General features: G+C 40.4%; 2 protein-coding genes across 2 annotated transcripts in view; one reads left to right on the forward strand and one right to left on the reverse strand.

The window, feature by feature from the left end:
- Window positions 1-7070: 7070 nt before the first annotated feature.
- Window positions 7071-19295, forward strand: part of LOC309865763 (olfactory receptor 7G2-like) — a gene marked incomplete at both ends in the record, with an annotated part of 192481 nt that continues 180256 nt past the window's right edge. The window contains one exon of the mRNA XM_082732530.1: window positions 7071-7145. Within this exon, the coding sequence (XP_082588656.1) occupies window positions 7071-7145 (75 nt within the window). The remainder of the gene's footprint in view (window positions 7146-19295) is intronic.
- On the reverse strand, window positions 16494-17426 carry LOC309865744 (olfactory receptor 7D4-like; the record flags this gene model as incomplete). The annotated part of the gene is made up of 1 exon (XM_082732498.1): window positions 16494-17426. The coding sequence occupies one exon, from the start codon at window positions 17424-17426 to the stop codon at window positions 16494-16496; it is 933 nt and encodes a 310-aa protein (XP_082588624.1).

Below are 19295 nucleotides of genomic sequence, written 5' to 3' on the forward strand. Positions count from 1 at the left end.
ATAGATAAGGAAGATGTGGTGCATATACACTATGGAGTATTATGCCTCTATCAGAAAGGACGAATACCCAACTTTTGTAGCAACATGGACGGGACTGGAGGAGAGGAAGAGATTATGTTGAGTGAAACAAGTCAAGCAGAGAGAGTCAATTATCATATGGTTTCACTTATTTGTGGAGCATAACAAATAGCATGGAGGACAAGGGGAGTCGGAAATTAGAAGGGAGTTGGGGGAAATTAGAAAGGGAGGTGAACCATGAGAGACTATGGACTCTGAAAAACAATCTGAGGGTTTTGAAGGGGTTGGGGGTGGGAGGTTGGGGAAGCCAGGTGGTGGGTATTAAGGAGGGCACGTATTGCATGGAGCTCTGGGTGTGGTGCAAAAACAATGAATACTGTTACACTGAAATGAAAAAAAAATAAAACATATTTAAAAAAAAAGAATTCTAAAACATCTCAACACTCACACCTCCTTCTCCACTCCTCTATACTCCTGTCATTTGGTCAGTTGGGCTCTCTAAAATTTCCTCTGCCATTGATGTACACATACATAAGCACAATTTCTTACCCTCACAATTTAATTGGATAAATACTGAAGTTTTCTTCACATCAGTTAATGAGAAACCAAACTCTGAGCTTGTCTTCCAGCCAAGCCTTGAGATCATCCACATTTTGAAAGTAGAGATCTCTGAGAACCCCTGAAGTATTTAAGCAAGTGATCAAGTCACCAGATAAGTATGTAAAAATAAACAATTGTCTAATATAATGACATACATCACTAAACAGAACAATTAAAACCTGAGATGTGTCTCAAGCAGCAAAAAACTTACATCTCCAATGTATAAATTCTAAACGCCAAACCAGGACTATAGAAAGAAAAATAGAAAGTTCTCCTTAGAGACATACATTTTAACTGAAACAAGAGAAATTCAACAAGATTTTTTAAAAAGATTTTATTTATTTATTTGACAAACAGAGGTCACAAGTAGGCAGAGAGGCTGGCAGAGAGAGAGGAGGAAGCAGGCCCCCCACTGAGCAGAGAGCCCAATGTGGGGCTCGATCCCAGGACCCTGGGATCATGATCTGAGTTGAAGGCGGAGGCTTAGCCCGCTGAGCCACTCAGGCACCTTCAATAAGATTCTTGGTATAGAGGACCTAATTCTCTCTAAATTACTTGATTAAGTCAGTGGCTGTACAGATATAAAAGTCATATATTGCTCTCTGTAGTTGAAAAAAAAGTGTCTGAATTTTACAATGAGATAAGTAACTTGGAAGTCAGAAATGAGGAATAGAAGTCAGCTTCCTCCTGAGAAGAAGAGGGGGTCTAGATACTACCTGCCACCCAGTGCATTCACTTCTATCCATCAATTAATAATAGCAAGTCCTTAGAGATTGGGAGAACATGGACCAATCTGGCTAATTATGTGCCAAGTGCTTTGAGCCCTCAACTGTAAACAATCAGCCTGTGCTTTCTGGTCTTTTAGTTTTCAGTCCCAGGTCAGTGGGCTCCATACATGTGTCTCCTCCTCCCAGAGATGTCTACTTGAGGACACCCATACCGGCATCTGTCTTCCTGCCAGTTCTGGAAACAAAGCCTCCGGCCTCACCCAGCTCCAGGCAGTAGAGAGGCAGCCAGCTCTGCAACCCTCCACCCACCTCCAGCAGGGACACAGTACAGACCAGTGAGTAGGAAGTACAGTGGAGTGACTGAATGCAGGAGGGACAGGGAGAGCATTGTTCCCTCCTCATCAGATCACTGGGACAATTGGGATAGCCAGACAGGAGGGGACCAAATTGCAGAGATTCAACGCAAAGCCCTATGAAAACCTAGTGTTTTTGGTTCTGGCAGGGACCCTAGCACTCTTATTTAGATTTCCATTTTTGTCCCATGCTAGTTCTATTTCTCCTGGGAATTTTCCCATCAGAACATGAAATAGGTCCTTTTTAACTGTTCCGTGAGTCCTCCAAATGATCATGAAGGTGATGATGATGGTGAGGATGGAAATGATGTCAGTAAACACAATGTTACAAATCTTTAGCTTGGAACTCTAAGTGCAAGACACTGAGATGAAATTTCTACGTAGTTTGCAAACTTTTATCTGCATTACCACCCCCAGAAAGACAGCATCAGCATTATCATCATTTCAGAGTTGAGAATAGGAGCATAGGGGCGCCTGGGTGGCTCAGTGGGTTAAAGCCTCTGCCTTCGGCTCAGGTCATGATCCCAGGGTCCTGGGACCAAGCCCCGCATCAGGCTCTCTGCTCAGCGGGGAGCCTGCTTCCCCCTCTCTCTCTCTCTCTGCCTGCCTCTCTGCCTACTTGTGATCTCTGTCTGTCAAATAAATGAATAAAATCTTTAAAAAAAAAAAGAATAGGAGCATAATATATTTTTCACTTCCTGATTTTATTTATTTATTTTTGCCTTCAACTCACCTTTTAATAATTTTTTATTTAAATTCCAGTTCGGAGAAGAAAGGGAAAAAAAGGGTGGTGGGAATCAGAGGGGAGATGAACTATGAGGGACTGGATTCCAGGAACAACCTGAGAGTTTTAGAGGGGAGAGGGATGGAGGTATGGAATAGCCAGGTGGTGGGTATTAAGGAGCGCATGTATTGCATGGAGCACTGGGTGTTATACGCAAACGAATCATGGAACATTACATCAAGACTATTGATACACTGCAAGGTGACTTACATAATAAAAATCAATTGCAATTGGTTAACATACATTGTACTGTCAGTTTCAGTTGTACAATATGTTCATTCAACATTTCCATTCATCACCCAGTGCTCATCAGGACAAGTCCCTCCTTAATCTCTTCACCTATTTCACTCATCCTCCCACCAACCTCCCCTCTGGTAACCATCACTTTGTTTTCTATAGTTAAGAGTCTGTTTCTTGGTTTCCCTCTCTCTCTCTCCCCCTCCCACCCTTTGCTAGTTTGTTTTGTTTCTTAAATTCCACATATGAGTGAAATCATATGGTAGTAGCTAGTCTCTTGCTGACTGACTTCTTTTGTTTAGTATAATACTCTCTAGCTCCATTGCAAATCTCATTCCTTTGAAGGCTGGCTAGTATGCTATTGTATACATAAAGCACATCTTCCTTATGCATTCATCAGTCGATGGACTCTTGGGCTGTTTCCCAAAAACACTGTTGTTGAAAACGCTTCAGTGAACATCAGGGTGCATGTATTCCTTTGAATCAGTATTTTTTTTAAAAAATATTTTATTTATTTATTTGACAGAGAGAGAGAGAGAGGAGAGAGAGAGAAAGTAAGAGAGGGAACACAAGCCAGGGGAGTGGGAGAGAGAGAAGCAGGCTTCCTGCTAAGTGGGAAGCCTAAGGCAGGGCTTAATATCAGGGCTCAGAGATCATGACCTAAGCAGAAGGCAGAAGCCTAACAATTGAGCCACTCAGGTGTCCCATGGATCAGTATTCTATTGTCTTTTAAATACCCAGCAGTGCAGTTACTGCATCATAGGGTGGTTCTATTTTTAACTTTCTGAGGAACCTCCATACTCTTTTCCAGAGTGGCTGCACCAGTTTGCATTCCCACCAACAGAACATGAATGTTCCTTTTTCTCCACATCCTCAGCAACTCTTGTTTCCTGTATTGTTGATTTTAGCCACTCTGACAGGTGTGAAATAATATCTTATTATAGTTTTGATTTGCATTTCCCTGACGATGAGCAATGTTGGCCATCTATATGTCTTCTTTGGAAAATTATCTACTCATGTCTTCTGTTCATGTTTTAATTGGATTATTTGTTTTTGGGGTGTTGAGTTTCATAAGTTTTTTTGCATATTTTGGATACTAACCCTTTATCAGATATGGCATTTGCAAATATCATCTCCCATTCCATAGTTGCTATTTAGTATTGTTGATTGCTTCCTTTGCTACACAGAAGCTTTTTAAGTTTTTCCAGATCCTGGGGTAGACAAGGCATGAATTCAGGTTTGAATGCAGACAGTGAGACTGTTCACAGGCTACCCAGACAGTATTCTCTCCTGCCTATCCAATTCTCACCTCTCTTTCCTGTTACTCCAGGCAAAGACCTCCCCTCGCTGAACTCTTAATGTTTGGCTTTCATGCAAGAAGACACCAGAGAGCCGTTAGTGTCGCCTGCTGCATCAACTGTAGAAAAGATGGCTGAGATGAAGGTAGAGATCATGAAGAGTCAGCTCATGACAATTCAGGGCAGCTCTCTTTCTTGCCTCCACTCTCAGATTTTGCTTTATATTCCACATTCTCCCTCATTCCTATAATTTAAGCCCTCTTGATCTTTAAGAAGATAAAGTGTCAGGGTGTTAAATTCCATTCTTTGTCAGGAAATAAAAAATAGTTTCAGGATTATCATAGCAATTTTGGAAAAGACCTCTGGACTTCTGCTTAAACTCTCTGAAGTGCAGGGAAAGAGAACAAACAAGTCAGTTCATGCACCTCACAGACCCAGCATGTGATTTTGAATCTTATCTGCTCTACTTTCATCTATATGACACTTGGCGAGTTCTTCATGTCTTTGAGCCAGTTTCTACAACTGTACTGAGCAAGAATTAAGATGAACACTGAACATGTGACTAAATATGGTATATGCATATAGTAAGGATAAGGTCAATTTTAGATATTGTTGTGGTTGTTATTGTCATTATCAAGGCTAAGCACCGTCTATCCAACTAAAATATCCTGTGATCAGAAGTTTCAGTTTCCCCTAGATCTTGAAAGAACTCTTTTTTTTTTTTTTTTGTCCTTATTCAGGTAGATACTGAGTGTTTGGAGGGAAGCAACTGAATCACAGTCGTTTCTGATTTCCCAGAGCTTATACTTTGCTTGGCACAGTGTAGGCTCCTAGAGCACCAGTGATCTCTGTTCAATATTAAATGGACCCTTCTTTGGTTCTCAGAAACAGGGCATACATAGAGAGTGTGGGTTCCATGCATTGGGTGGTTTGCTTCCTTCCAATGATGTTTCATAGATCTAGGTGGAAAGTAAAACAGTGTTGCTCTGTATCTATGTCACAGATTTTCTAAGATACCTATCATTTTCCACTTAATAGACTCTTCATTTCAAAATTACTGGAGATTTCCATAAAGATGAAAATTTAAAGAGAGAAAAAGAGAAAGGGAGGCAATTCATACTGCACCTGAGACACATTTTAGCATTTCCACCATCTCTTTTTCTTCTTTCTTTCTTCCTTTCTTTCTTTCTTTCTTTCTTTCTTTCTTTCTTTCTTTCTTTCTTTCTTTTTCTTTCTTTTTCTTCTTTCTTTTTCATTTCTTAAAGAGGGAGAAGCAGTGGGGGCCAGACTTGATCCCTCAAACCTGTGATCATAACCTGAGCCAAAATCAAGAGTTGGACACTTAACCAACTGAGTCACTGAGGCACCTCAATTTCCATGCATTCTTGAATGAATTTCCTAGGACATGATAGGATTCTACCTCTCTGATATATAATAAAAGTAATTAAACATTTCTTAGGATTGGGTTTCACCAATAAACCCACTATTCCAGTAACAATGCAATTTCTGATTTACAAACCATGACTGAGTATTTATTGGGAACAAACTTCTTTTAGAGGCCTCATGTATTGTGATATGAATGATGTTCTCCCCATTTCTAGATGAGGATAACAGCACAGAGAGTTTGGGATGCTGACTTATATCCCATGTTTAGTCTGATTCCCATCCCAGGGCTCTGTGCACTCTACCAGTGTAGAATGCTTGCTTTCTTTTCAAATGTGCTATAGTTCTAGATGAGCAAACAGAAACAGGACCAAGAATTCCTTCTCTTGGGATTCTGTGAGTTCATCTGTGAATCAGGGAATTGGGATAAGTGGTTTACAGGGGCCTTTGATACATAAATATTATAGGTCATAAGATTTTCAATGAATAGTAATGCATTTTGCAGCCTATTTTGGAAATCTGTGGTATAAAAATATTACTCCTTATCCAAGGTAGGTATTCTCCTGTGGATTTATCATGGAAGGACCATTAGAACACAGACTTTGGGGATCTTTCTGATTCTATACTTTGATAATAAAAGCATGAAGTTGATTTTGTCCATACTTTCTATTATGAAAACAAATGTAGATAATTAAGAGTAAAATTGTACATATATTAATTTTTTTTACAATGTAATCATCTTTTATGCCTATATATTATAGAAATTCTCATTTATGTAATACAGAGGTGGGCACAAGAATTTTATTAGGAATATTCTAATAAGGGGCAGCTGGGTGGCTCAGTCAGTTAAGTTGTCCAACTCTTGATTTTGGCTCAGGTCATGATCTCAGACTCCTGAGATGGAGTCCCACATTGGGCTCTGTGCTCAATGTGAAGGCAGCTTAAGTTTCTCTCTCTCCCTCTACCTCCTCCTGCTTGTACACTTGTTCTCTGTGTGTCTCTCTGAATAAACATTTTTTAAAAGGGAATATTGTAATAAGAAATTAAGAGATAATAAAGTTCATCTTTCAGGTAATACTATGCCACTTTTGAAGTGCTTGAAATAGATGTATATACTTCAGTGACACTTAAAACACATTCTTGTGGTAAGTGAGAACTCAGGAAACAATATGTGTATTATTATGGTATTAAATTAGTTTTTCCAAAAACTGTTTATGGTTGCATAAATCTGTACTAATATTATGGAAACATTCAACGGAAAATATGTCTACCATATTCATGACAGTGTTTGTCTTTGGGCAGCTGAAATGCAGGGGAATGGGATCATGCAGGGAAAGCAAGAAAACTCAATTTTTACTGGCAACAAATATGAGTTCTGAAGCCAAGTATAACTAAGTATTTCTATGTTTGTACATTTGTATGTTTCTCTAACATTCTTTAGTTCAATGTCTTCATAGTGGGTATATATAGAAACAGGTAAATAGCTCAGTCACCAGTAAGGAAAGAGTTCTAAGAAGAGTTTACAATTAAGAAACGTTGCTGAAGGTACTGGGATGTACGATGGGAAGTGTGAATTGCTTGAATCAAAATAGGTGCATTTAGCTGGGTGTCTCTACACTTGTTTTGTGTATTCAATACTCTCTTCTCTTTTGAGAAGTGTCCCACCTGCATGGAACCACGGAATCTAACAGCTGTCTCAGAGTTCCTTCTCCTGGGCCTCTCAGATGATCCAGAACTGGAGCCCATTCTCTTTGGGCTCTTCCTGTCCTTGTATCTGGTCACCTTGCTTGGGAACCTGCTCATCATCTTGGCTGTCAGCTCTGACTCCCACCTCCACACGCCGATGTACTTCTTCCTCTCCAACCTGTCCTTGGCTGATATTGGTTTCAGCACCACGACAATCCCCAAGATGCTGGTGAACATTCAAACGCACAGCAAGTCTATCACCTATGCAGGCTGCCTAACTCAGGTGTCCTTTTTTTTCCTGTTTGGGTGTTTGGACGATCTGCTTCTGGCTGTGATGGCCTATGACCGATTTGTGGCCATCTGTCACCCCCTGAACTATTCAGTCATCATGAACCCGTCCTTCTGTCGCTTGTTGGTCCTGATGTCATTTTTTGGCAGCCTTTTGGAATCTCAGATTCATTGTTTGATGGTGTCCCAACTCACCTTTTGCACAAATGTGGAAATTCATCATTTCTTTTGTGATGCACCTCAACTCTTCCACCTTGCCTGCTCTGATACCTCCATCCACACCATACTAATGTATTTTATTGGTGCCATCTTTGGTGGTGTTCCCCTCTCAGGGATCCTTTGTTCTTATGCACGAATTATTTCCTCCATTCTGAGAATTCCATCCACAGGTAGGAAGTACAAAGCCTTTTCTACCTGTAGCTCCCACCTGTTGGTTGTTTTCTTGTTTTATGGAACAGCCATTGGAGTGTACCTCAGTTCATCCATCTCCTCCTCCCTCAGGAAGGGTGCAGTCACCTCGGTGATGTACACTGTGGTCACCCCTATGCTGAACCCCTTCATCTACACCCTGAGGAACAAGGACATGAAGAGGGCACTGTGGGGGATGTTCAGCAGAACAGTCTAATATCAGCATTCGTCTTAATCTTTCTGGGTTTATAGAACTGGAACATGCAGGGAATCAACAACATCAAGAAATTCTGAATCTGCAGCCACATGGTATATATACTCATATGGATCTCTGCTTTTTGCTTATACAGCTATTCCTGTTAGCATAGCTCTAATGGAAATGGGGGATTATTTTGGACTCTCCACTTAAATCATAGTCATTGCAGGATTATGTGTATAATATGTACTTCTATCACTTTCTTTATGCATTGCCCAGGACTCTTGGTCATGTGCAGTCTTGTTTCTATCATTGCAAAATAATCATAACTCTCCCTCTCTTGTTTTTTCCCCCTTTTAAAAAGATATTTTACCTATTCATTTGAGAGAAACAGCCCAAGAAGGTGGAGAGGCAGAGGGAGACGCAGGCTCCTTGTTGAGGTGGGTGCCCTTCATGGGGCTTGATCATGACCTGAGCCAAAGGCAGAGTAAATATCTGAAACACCCAGGTGCCCCATCTTGTTATTTTCCTATGATTCTGCCCCCCCCACCCAGCGCCATTTGTTAGGAGGATCTAAATTCTACCTTAAAGTCCAAAACATCTAATATATCTGTGCTTTAATGATCTTGATCAGATTTATTTAAAAGTATGCTTCACCCCCACCATGGAGTCCAACATGGAGCTTGGACCCACAACCCTGAGATCAAGACCCAAGCTGAGATAAAGAATCAGATGCTCAACTGACTAAGCCTCCCAGAGTCCCATCTTGATCAGATTTCTTGGTGAATAGGATAACTACTGACTTTCCTTCTGAAGCTGAAATGACACACTATTAAATTTGAGTTTGAATAAGTAGCTATCAAGTTTCCTGGAACTTCCCTAGGAAAACTGGGGTGTACAATTCCCAAGGAATAGATGGGAGAGAAACTACCAGAACAGAGGTGATCTTAATTTTCATGATGATTGTCCTTCCTATTCAATCTAATTTCTCCCCAGTTATATTATATAACTAGACACAAAGGGACAAATACTGTGTGCTTCCACTTATATAAGAGGCATATAGTAGTCAAATTCACAGAGACAGAGAGTAGAATGGTGGGAGCCAGGAGCTACAGGAGGGAGAAAGGGCATTAGTGTTTAATGGGACAGTTTCAGTTTGGGATTGTAGAAAAGTTCTAGAGATGGATGGTAGTGATGGTTGTGAATGTACTTACTACTACGGATCTATACAGCTCTGAAAAATAATCTGAGGGTTTTGAAGGGGTGGGGCTGGGAGGTTGGGGGAACCAGGTGGTGGGTATTAGAGAGGGCATGGATTGCATGGAGCACTGGGTGTGGTGCAAAAACAATGAATACTGCTACGCTGAAAAGAAATTTTAAAAAATGGTTAAGGTGGTAAATTTTATGTAATTTTTTCACAATTAAAAGCAACAACAGGGGTGCCTGGGTGGCTCAGTGGTTTAAAACATCTGCCTTCAGCTCGGGTCATGATCCCAGGTCCTGGGATCCAGCCCCACATCGGACTCACTGCTCAGATGGGAGCCTGCTTCCCTTCCTCTCTCTGCCTGTCTCTCTGTCTACTTGTAATCTCTGTCTGTCAAATAAATAAATTAATAAAATCTTAACATCAGCAACAACAACAACCAACAAAGATCTCTTGTCAGAAATAAGGGACATGTTACTTCAAATGTTGGGTGTTTCTCAAACCTCGGCAATCAACCCCTATAGGGATCTGCCTCAGTAAGGTCATGCCTCCTTCCTGGGGCAACCCACATCTGGTAAGTGCTTGATTTGGGGGTGTAAACATTTTTACCCTTTACCCTAATTCCAGCCAACTCTAAGACATCATCTTAACTCCAGAGCTCCCTGATAGTTTTTTTTTTTTTAATTTTTATTTTTTATAACCATATATTTTTATCCCCAGGGGTACAGGTCTGTGAATCACCAGGTTTACACACTTCACAGCACTCACCAAAGCACATACCCTCCCCAATGTCCATAATCCCACCCTCTTCTCCCAAACCCCCTCCCCCCAGCAACCCTCAGTTTGTTTTGTGAGATTAAGAGTCACTTATGGTTTGTCTCCCTCCCAATCCCATCTTGTTTCATTGATTCTTCTCCTACCCACTTAAGCCTCCATGTTGTATCACCACTTCCTCATATCAGGGAGATCATATGATAGTTGTCTTTCTCTGCTTGACTTATTTCGCTAAGCATGATACGCTCTAGTTCCATCCATGTTGTCGCAAATGGCAAGATTTCATTTCTTTTGATGGCTGCATAGTATTCCATTGTGTATATATACCACATCTTCTTGATCCATTCATCTGTTGATGGACATCTAGGTTCTTTCCATAGTTTGGCTATTGTGGACATTGCTGCTATAAACATTCGGGTGCACATGCCCCTTTGGATCACTACATTTGTATCTTTAGGGTAAATACCCAATAGTGCAATTGCTGGGTCATAGGGCAGTTCTATTTTCAACATTCTGAGGAACCTCCATGCTGTTTTCCAGAGTGGCTGCACCAGCTTGCATTCCCACCAACAATGTAGGAGGGTTCCCCTTTCTCCACATCCTCGCCAGCATCTGTCATTTCCTGACTTGTTGATTTTAGCCATTCTGACTGGTGTGAGGTGATATCTCATTGTGGTTTTGATTTGTATTTCCCTGATGCCGAGTGATATGAAGCACTTTTTCATGTGTCTGTTGGCCATCTGGATGTCTTCTTTACAGAAATGTCTGTTCATGTCCTCTGCCCATTTCTTGATTGGATTATTTGTTCTTTGGGTGTTGAGTTTGCTAAGTTCTTTATAGATTCTGGACACTAGTCCTTTATCTGATATGTCGTTTGCAAATATCTTCTCCCATTCTGTCAGTTGTCTTTTGATTTTGTTAACTGTTTCCCTTGCTGTGCAAAAGCTTTTGATCTTGATGAAATCCCAATAGTTCATTTTTTCCCTTGCTTCCCTTGCCTTTGGCGTTGTTCCTAGGAAGATGTTGCTGCGGCTGAGGTCGAAGAGGTTGCTGCCTGTGTTCTCCTCAAGGATTTTGATGGATTCCTTTCGCACATTGAGGTCCTTCATCCATTTTGAGTCTATTTTGGTGTGTGGTGTAAGGAAATGGTCCAATTTCATTTTTCTGCATGTGGCTGTCCAATTTTCCCAGCACCATTTATTGAAGAGGCTGTCTTTTTTCCATTGGACATTCTTTCCTGCTTTGTCGAAGATGAGTTGACCATAGATTTGAGGGTCTATTTCTGGGCTCTCTATTCTGTTCCATTGATCTATGTGTCTGTTTTTGTGCCAGTACCATGCTGTCTTGATGATGACAGCTTTGTAATAGAGCTTGAAGTCCAGAATTGTGATGCCACCAACGTTGGCTTTCTTTTTCAATATCCCTTTGGCTATTCGAGGTCTTTTCTGGTTCCATATAAATTTTAGCATTATTTGTTCCATTTCTTTGAAAAAGATGGATGGTACTTTGATAGGAATTGCATTAAATGTGTAGATTGCTTTAGGTAGCATAGACATTTTCACAATATTTATTCTTCCAATCCAGGAGCATGGAACATTTTTCCATTTCTTTGTGTCTTCCTCAATTTCTTTCATGAGTACTTTATAGTTTTCTGAGTATAGATTCTGTGTCTCTTTGGTTAGGTTTATTCCTAGGTATCTTATGGTTTTGGATGCAATTGTAAATGGGATTGCCTCCTTAATATCTCTTTCTTCTGTCTTGCTGTTGGTGTAGAGAAATGCAACTGATTTCTGTGCATTGATTTTATATCCTGACACTTTACTGAATTTCTGTATAAGTTCTAGCAGTTTTGGAGTGGAGTCTTTTGGGTTTTCCACATATAGTATCATATCATCTGCGAAGAGTGATAATTTGACTTCTTCTTTGCCGATTTGGATGCCTTTAATTTCCTTTTGTTGTCTGATTGCTGAGGCTAGGACCTCTAGTACTATGTTGAATAGCAGTGGTGATAATGGACATCCCTGCCGTGTTCCTGACCTTAGCGGAAAAGCTTTCAGTTTTTCTCCATTGAGAATGATATTTGCGGTGGGTTTTTCATAGATGGCTTTGATGATATTGAGGTATGTGCCCTCTATCCCTACACTTTGAAGAGTTTTGATCAGGAAGGGATGCTGTACTTTGTCAAATGCTTTTTCAGCATCTATTGAGAGTATCATATGGTTCTTGTTCTTTCTTTTATTGATGTGTTCTATCACATTGACTGATTTGTGGATGTTGAACCAACCTTGCAGCCCTGGAATAAATCCCACTTGGTCGTGGTGAATAATCTTTTTAATGTACTGTTGAATCCTATTGGCTAGTATTTTGTTGAGTATTTTCGCAACTGTGTTCATCAAGGATATCGGTCTATAGCTCTCTTTTTTGGTGGGATCCTTGTCTGGTTTTGGGATCAAGGTGATGCTGGCCTCATAAAATGAGTTTGGAAGTTTTTCTTCCATTTCTATTTTTTGGAACAGTTTCAGGAGAATAGGAATTAGTTCTTCTTTAAATGTTTGGTAGAATTCCCCCGGGAAGAAAGAGAGAGGGGAGCAGAAGGTATACTGGAGAGAATTATTGGGGAGAATTTCCCCAATATGGCAAAGGGAATGAGCATCAAAATTCAGGAGGTTCAGAGAACGCCCCTCAAAATCAATAAGAATAGGCCCACACCCCGTCACCTAATAGTAAAATTTACAAGTCTCAGTGACAAAGAGAAAATCCTGAAAGCAGCCTGGGAAAAGAAGTCTGTAACATACAATGGTAAAAATATTAGATTGGCTGCTGACTTATCCACAGAGACCTGGCAGGCCAGAAAGAGCTGGCATGATATTTTTAGAGCACTAAACGAGAAAAACATGCAGCCCAGAATACTATATCCAGCTAGGCTATCATTGAAAATAGAAGGAGAGATTAAAAGCTTCCAGGACAAACAACAACTGAAAGAATTTGCAAATACCAAACCAGCTCTACAGGAAATCTTGAAAGGGGTCCTCTAAGCAAAGAGAGAGCCTACAAGTGGTAGATCAGAAAGGAACAGAGACCATATACAGTAACAGTCACCTTACAGGCAATACAATGGCACTAAATTCATATCTCTCAATAGTTACCCTGAATGTGAATGGGCTAAATGCCCCTGTCAAAAGACACAGGGTATCAGAATGGATAAAAAAACAAAACCCATCTATATGTTGCCTCCAAGAAACTCATTTTAAGCCCGAAGACACCTCCAGATTTAAAGTGAGGGGGTGGAAAAGAATTTACCATGCTAATGGACATCAGAAGAAAGCAGGAGTGGCAATCCTTATATCAGATCAATTAGATTTTAAGCCAAAGACTATAATAAGAGATGAGGAAGGACACTATATCATACTCAAAGGGTCTGTCCAACAAGAAGATTTAACAATTTTAAATATCTATGCCCCCAACGTGGGAGCAGCCAACTATATAAACCAATTAATAACAAAATCAAAGAAACACATCAACAATAATACAATAATAGTAGGGGACTTTAACACTCCCCTCACTGAAATGGACAGGTCATCCAAGCAAAGGATCAGCAAGGAAATAAAGGCCTTAAACGACACACTGGACCAGATGGACATCACAGATATATTCAGAATATTTCATCCCAAAGCAACAGAATACACATTCTTCTCTAGTGCACATGGAACATTCTCCAGAATAGATCACATCCTCGGTCCTAAATCAGGACTCAACCGGTATCAAAAGATTGGGATCATTCCCTGCATATTTTCAGACCACAATGCTCTAAAGCTAGAACTCAACCACAAAAGGAAGTTTGGAAAGAACCCAAACACATGGAGACTAAACAGTATCCTTCTAAAGAATGAATGGGTCAACCGGGAAATTAAAGAAGAATTGAAAAAAATCATGGAAACAAATGATAATGAAAATACAACGGTTCAAAATCTGTGGGACACAACAAAGGCAGTCCTGAGAGGAAAATATATAGCGGTACAAGCCTTTCTCAAGAAATAAGAAAGGTCTCAGGTACACAACCTAACCTTACACCTAAAGGAGCTGGAGAAAGAACAAGAAAGAAACCCTAAGCCCAGCAGGAGAAGAGAAATCATAAAGATCAGAGCAGAAATCAATGAAATAGAAACCAAAAAAACAATAGAACAAATCAACAAAACTAGGAGCTGGTTCTTTGAAAGAATTAATAAAATTGATAAACCCCTGGCCCGACTTATCAAAAAGAAAAGAGAAAGGACCCAAATAAATAAAATCATGAATGAAAGAGGAGAGATCACAACTAACACCAAAGAAATACAAACTATTATAAGAACATACTATGAGCAACTCTACGCCAATAAATTTGACAATCTGGAAGAAATGGATGCATTCCTAGAAACATATAAACTACCACAACTGAACCAGGAAGAAATAGAAAGCCTGAACAGACCCATAACCAGTAAGGAGATTGAAACAGTCATTAAAAATCTCCCTGATAGTTTTTAGAGGTCTTTGATGGACTTCAGTTTGGCTTGACTTTTTCCACTGTTCTTTCTTGTTGCAACAAATTTGCCAGACCACAAGATTGCCCTCCCCTCTCACAGCAACCACAAGTTCAGGGGTCTCTAGGTCCGCTCTCACATCAGACCAGTTAAATATAAATTTGGGAAGATTTTCACATTCAATGATTTGCTAGAATGATTCAAACTGAGAGCACTGCCTCAGATTTGATGACGAACTCGAAGAACTCATAGAACTTAAGAATCAGTCAAGCAGAGAGAGTCAATTATGGTTTCACTTATTTTTGGAGCATAACAAATAGCATGGAGGTCAAGGGGTGTTGGAAAGGAGAAGGGAGTTGGGGTAAATTGGAAGGGGAGGTGAATCATGAGAGACTATGGACTCTGAAAAACAATCTGAGGGGTTTGAAGTGGCAGGGGGGTGGGAGGTTGGGGTACCAGGTGGTGGGTATTATAGAGGGCACAGATTGCATGGAGCACTGGGTGTGGTGAAAAAATAATGAATACTATTTTTCTGAAAATAAATAAATTAATTTTAAAAAAAGAATCAGTATACTATGATTGCAGTTTTATTACAGCAAAAAGATACAAATTAGGTTCAGCCAAAGGAAGATACACATAATACAAGGTCTAGAACATCCCATATGTGAAGCCTTTTGTTGTCTTCTTTCCTTGGAGTTCAGACCCGTTACCTTTTTCCTGGGATGATATCTGTGACAATACTCAAAGACTGTTACCAACCAGGTAGTTCATCTGAGTTCCAGGGTCCAAAATTTTTATTGAGGCTTTGCTAATAGATATGATTAGTTGAATTATGGCCTATATGGTAGAACTCAATCTTCAGCCTCCCTCCTAAGGCTGGCTGATATCTCTTTCCCCAAATCTCCAGCCTTTTCATCACATGACTGGTCTCTATGGCATGGCCAACCCCTATCCTCAGCCATTTCATTAGCATAAACTATGAGTTGTGGTCTATGAGGCGCTCCACAAATAGTCAATCACCCCAGATCACTAAGAAATTTAAAGTGTTTAAAAGTCACCCCTGGGAGCTGGGACAAAGCCATAATTCTCTTTAGATGTGGCCGAGTTCCTTACTACACATTTGCCCTTGCCCAGTTGTTGATTCCAGGAGCACTGCCTGGTAAACATCCTGTGTGCTAATCATTGTCTAATTGTCTGCTTCACAAGGAACTCTGTGTGGGACACCTTGTTACTAATAACATTTATTTGAGAAAATTTTAAAACAGTTCCAAGGTAGTTGAAATGGCCCATAATATTCTTTGAATTACAAACCCAACACTAAGCTCAGGAATGGGAAAATTCAAGGAAAGGAGAAGAGCAATGGGAGCATTCATCCATCCAGTATCTCCATGGGGACAGCAGGGAGGCACTCACTGAAAAGCCGAAGGACTCTGGAAACCCAAACTCAGAGTTGTTTGGAAATGCACTCAATAAGCATATGGAGAAAAGTTCAACCTTGCTAATAACCAAATAAATAATTTATCCATCAGTGTATATAGTCTGTTGGGACTTATAATGTGATTAGAGAAACTGAGATCCTGGATTTATGCTTTATGAGGGCAAAGATTTTTGTCCTTTTTTCCCACTTCACTCCTGTGTTCCAGATACCTACTGCAGCCTGGCACACCAAAGGTGCTTAGTAAGGAACTAGCAATAGTTATTGATAAAATTCACTACTTCATAATTCTCATGCAACTATTCTGAATTGGTACTTAAAGTGGCTGCTGGATTGGAAATCCAAGCTGAGGTGTAGTAAGAGGAAAGTAAAAGGAGGGGATGTGGAGAGTGGGAGTGAGGATAACAGAGCAGCCAACATAAGAGCTTAAGGTACATCAGAAAAAGTACTGGCAAAGCAATTCTGATCAAAGTAGCTTATGAAGGTTGGGTGAGAAGTAAAACTCAATGTCATCAAGAGGCAGGATTTCATTAGCCAAGGGCTGCTCTTCCTGTCAGTTCAAAAACCCAGGACGAGCATTCACATCACTGAATGTAGATTGTTCTCCCCAAAACTGTTTGTAGAGCCCTCTTGAGGTCCCTGTTCCGTAGGCTGTAGATGAAGGGGTTCAGCATTGGGGTGACCACAGTGTACATCACCGAGGCAATCATGCCCCTCGAGGAAGATGCATCAGAACTGAGATACACACCAAGGCCTGCCCCATAGAATAAAGAAACCACAGTCAGGTGAGATGCACAGGTAGAAAATGCCTTGTACCTCCCATTATTTGATGGGATTCTCAGGATTGAAGAGGTGATTCTGGTATAGGAGAAAAGGATTCCAGAGAAGGGAATGATGCCAAGAAGGATAGTTACTATATATAGCAGGATACGATTGACCAATGTGTCTGAGCAGGCAAGGGTGAGGGCCTTAGCAAGTTCACAGTAAAAGTGTGGAATTGCCCAGTTGGTGCAGAAGGAAAGCCGTAGTATCAACAGACTCTGGGTCAGGGAGTATGACAAGCTGATGAACCAGGACATGAGAACCAGGAGGCCACAGAGCTGTGGGTTCATGATGACTGGGTAGTGCAAGGGGTAGCAGATGGCCACAAACCGGTCATAGGCCATCACAGTGAGGAGAAAAGTGTCCATACCTCCAAAAACCATAAAGAAATACATCTGGGTGATGCAGCCTGCATAGCTGATGGATTTGCTCCGTGTTTGGATGTTCATCAGCATCTTAGGGACTGTGGTGGAGATAAAACTTATGTCAGCAAAGGACAAGTTGGAGAGGAAGAAGTACATGGGGGTGTGGAGGTGGGAGTCACAGCTGATGGCCAGGATGATGAGCAGGTTCCCAAGCATGGTGACCAGGTACATGGATAAGAACAGACCAAAGAGAAGGGGTTGAGGCACTGAGTCTTGGGAAAATCCCAGGAGTAAGAATTCTGAAGCACTTGTTTGATTTCTTGCTTCCATGTTGCCAACTCATCAGCTAGATGATATAAGCATGGAGTGACCATGAAATAGGCACTAGATAGACACCAGAATCTCTCTACTATTTTTATTTCTTGAAGGGAAGCATGGTGCATAATAGCCTTAACATTACAAAGTTTAGGAATCCTACATTCTGTTATTCATTCCATGGAACATTTAATAATGTTGATCAACCCCTGTCCATTGGCCTCTGGGACACTCATTTATCCTATATATCTAGAATCATCAAATCTAAAAAGTTAAGAACCATGTTAGATCTTAGCGATAAAATGGTCCAAACACACTCTAAAACAAATATTGAACATGAAGTCCGGTGAACCTCAGTAACTTAATCTATCCAACTTGTCTGGAACCCTAAAAAGGGTCAGATACGTAGGTCTCAGAGGTGAGAAAATTTGAGAGTCTCTAAAATATCTGGATAGACTATTTCAGGATGAGTAGAATGTAGGTTTATTCTTCAATAATAAGGAAAAGAAGAAAAAGAGAATGTTTTTACCAAATAATAAACCACATAAACAAATTCTTAACGCTTAGTGTACCAGGACCCATCAACATCCTGCAGGGAGGGACAGAGCCAGATGCTTCCTGGACATTATTATTGCTTGACAAAATATCTTTCATCTGTTAACTTACATATTGGTGAATATGTCTAATGAAAACATAGGTATCAAGGTTTCAACCACTTCAGTACCATAAGATAAAATAACACTAAGGTCACAAACAGAATTTTGAGTCACATCCTAAGTGGTGCTCATCACTCAGTGTATGGCTCCATCAGTGAAGCATCTGCCTTTCGCTCAGTTCATGATCCCAGAAGCCTGGAACCAAGTCCTGCATCCGGCTCCTTGCTCAGCGGGGAACCTACTTCTCCATATCCCTCTGCCTACAATTCCCCCTGCTTGTGCTCTCACTCTTCCTGTCAAACAAAGAAACAAAGTCTTAAAAAAGTTTTCCACAAGGAAAATTTTTCTTTGTAACTGTGTAGTGGCAGATGTTAACTGGAATTATTTTGCTAATTCATCAAATAATACATATGCTATATTATATATATTTATATATATTATAATTTTATTTAATTATTTGACAGAGATACTGAGAGAGAGAGAGAGAGATTGAGCACAGGCAGGGGGAGCTCCAGAGAAAGAGGAAAGTAGGCCCCCACCAAGCAGGAAGCCTGATGTGGGGCTCAATCCCAGGACCCTTGGGATCATGACCTGAGCTGAAGGCAGACTCCCGATCAAGGGAGCCGCTCAGACACCCCTATATGTGCAATATAATGAATCATTATGTTGTATACCTGAAGCTAATATAATGTTACATGCCAATTTTATCTCAAAAAAAGAAAACTCACAAAAATCCCAAAACAGATAGTGTCTCTGAATGATAAAAATGATCACATCAGAGGCAAATTGATTAATTATGAATGAACATCTTTGTTCTGACCCTTGGTGGGGTAAGCAGTTTGCAATCATCTCTGCTGAGTTCTGGTGAGAGGATCATGACTCATCTTTATTTTTTATTTTTTTAAAATTTATTTTTAATTTATTTTCAGCATAACAGTATTCATTATTTTTGCCCCACACCTAGTGCTCCATGTAATCCTTGCCCTATCTAATACCCACCACCTGGTTCCCCCAAAGATTCCCTTGACCTCTAGTAAGTGTGGCTTACTTTCTTGCCTTCAGATCTGTTTTGTTGAGCAGTATATCAGAGAGTGCACAGGAAATGCCCACACTTCTGGTTATTTCCTAGAGTATGTTGTGTGCATTAACATCATCAACTGGATTAGAATCAAGGAAAACAATTTTATTTCCTAGAGGGGCTGGATTGTGATTCAAATGGGTCATGAAA

The sequence above is a fragment of the Mustela nivalis genome, assembly GCF_964662115.1.
Source record: "Mustela nivalis genome assembly, chromosome: 1".
In the NCBI taxonomy this organism is placed as follows: domain Eukaryota; kingdom Metazoa; phylum Chordata; class Mammalia; order Carnivora; family Mustelidae; genus Mustela; species Mustela nivalis.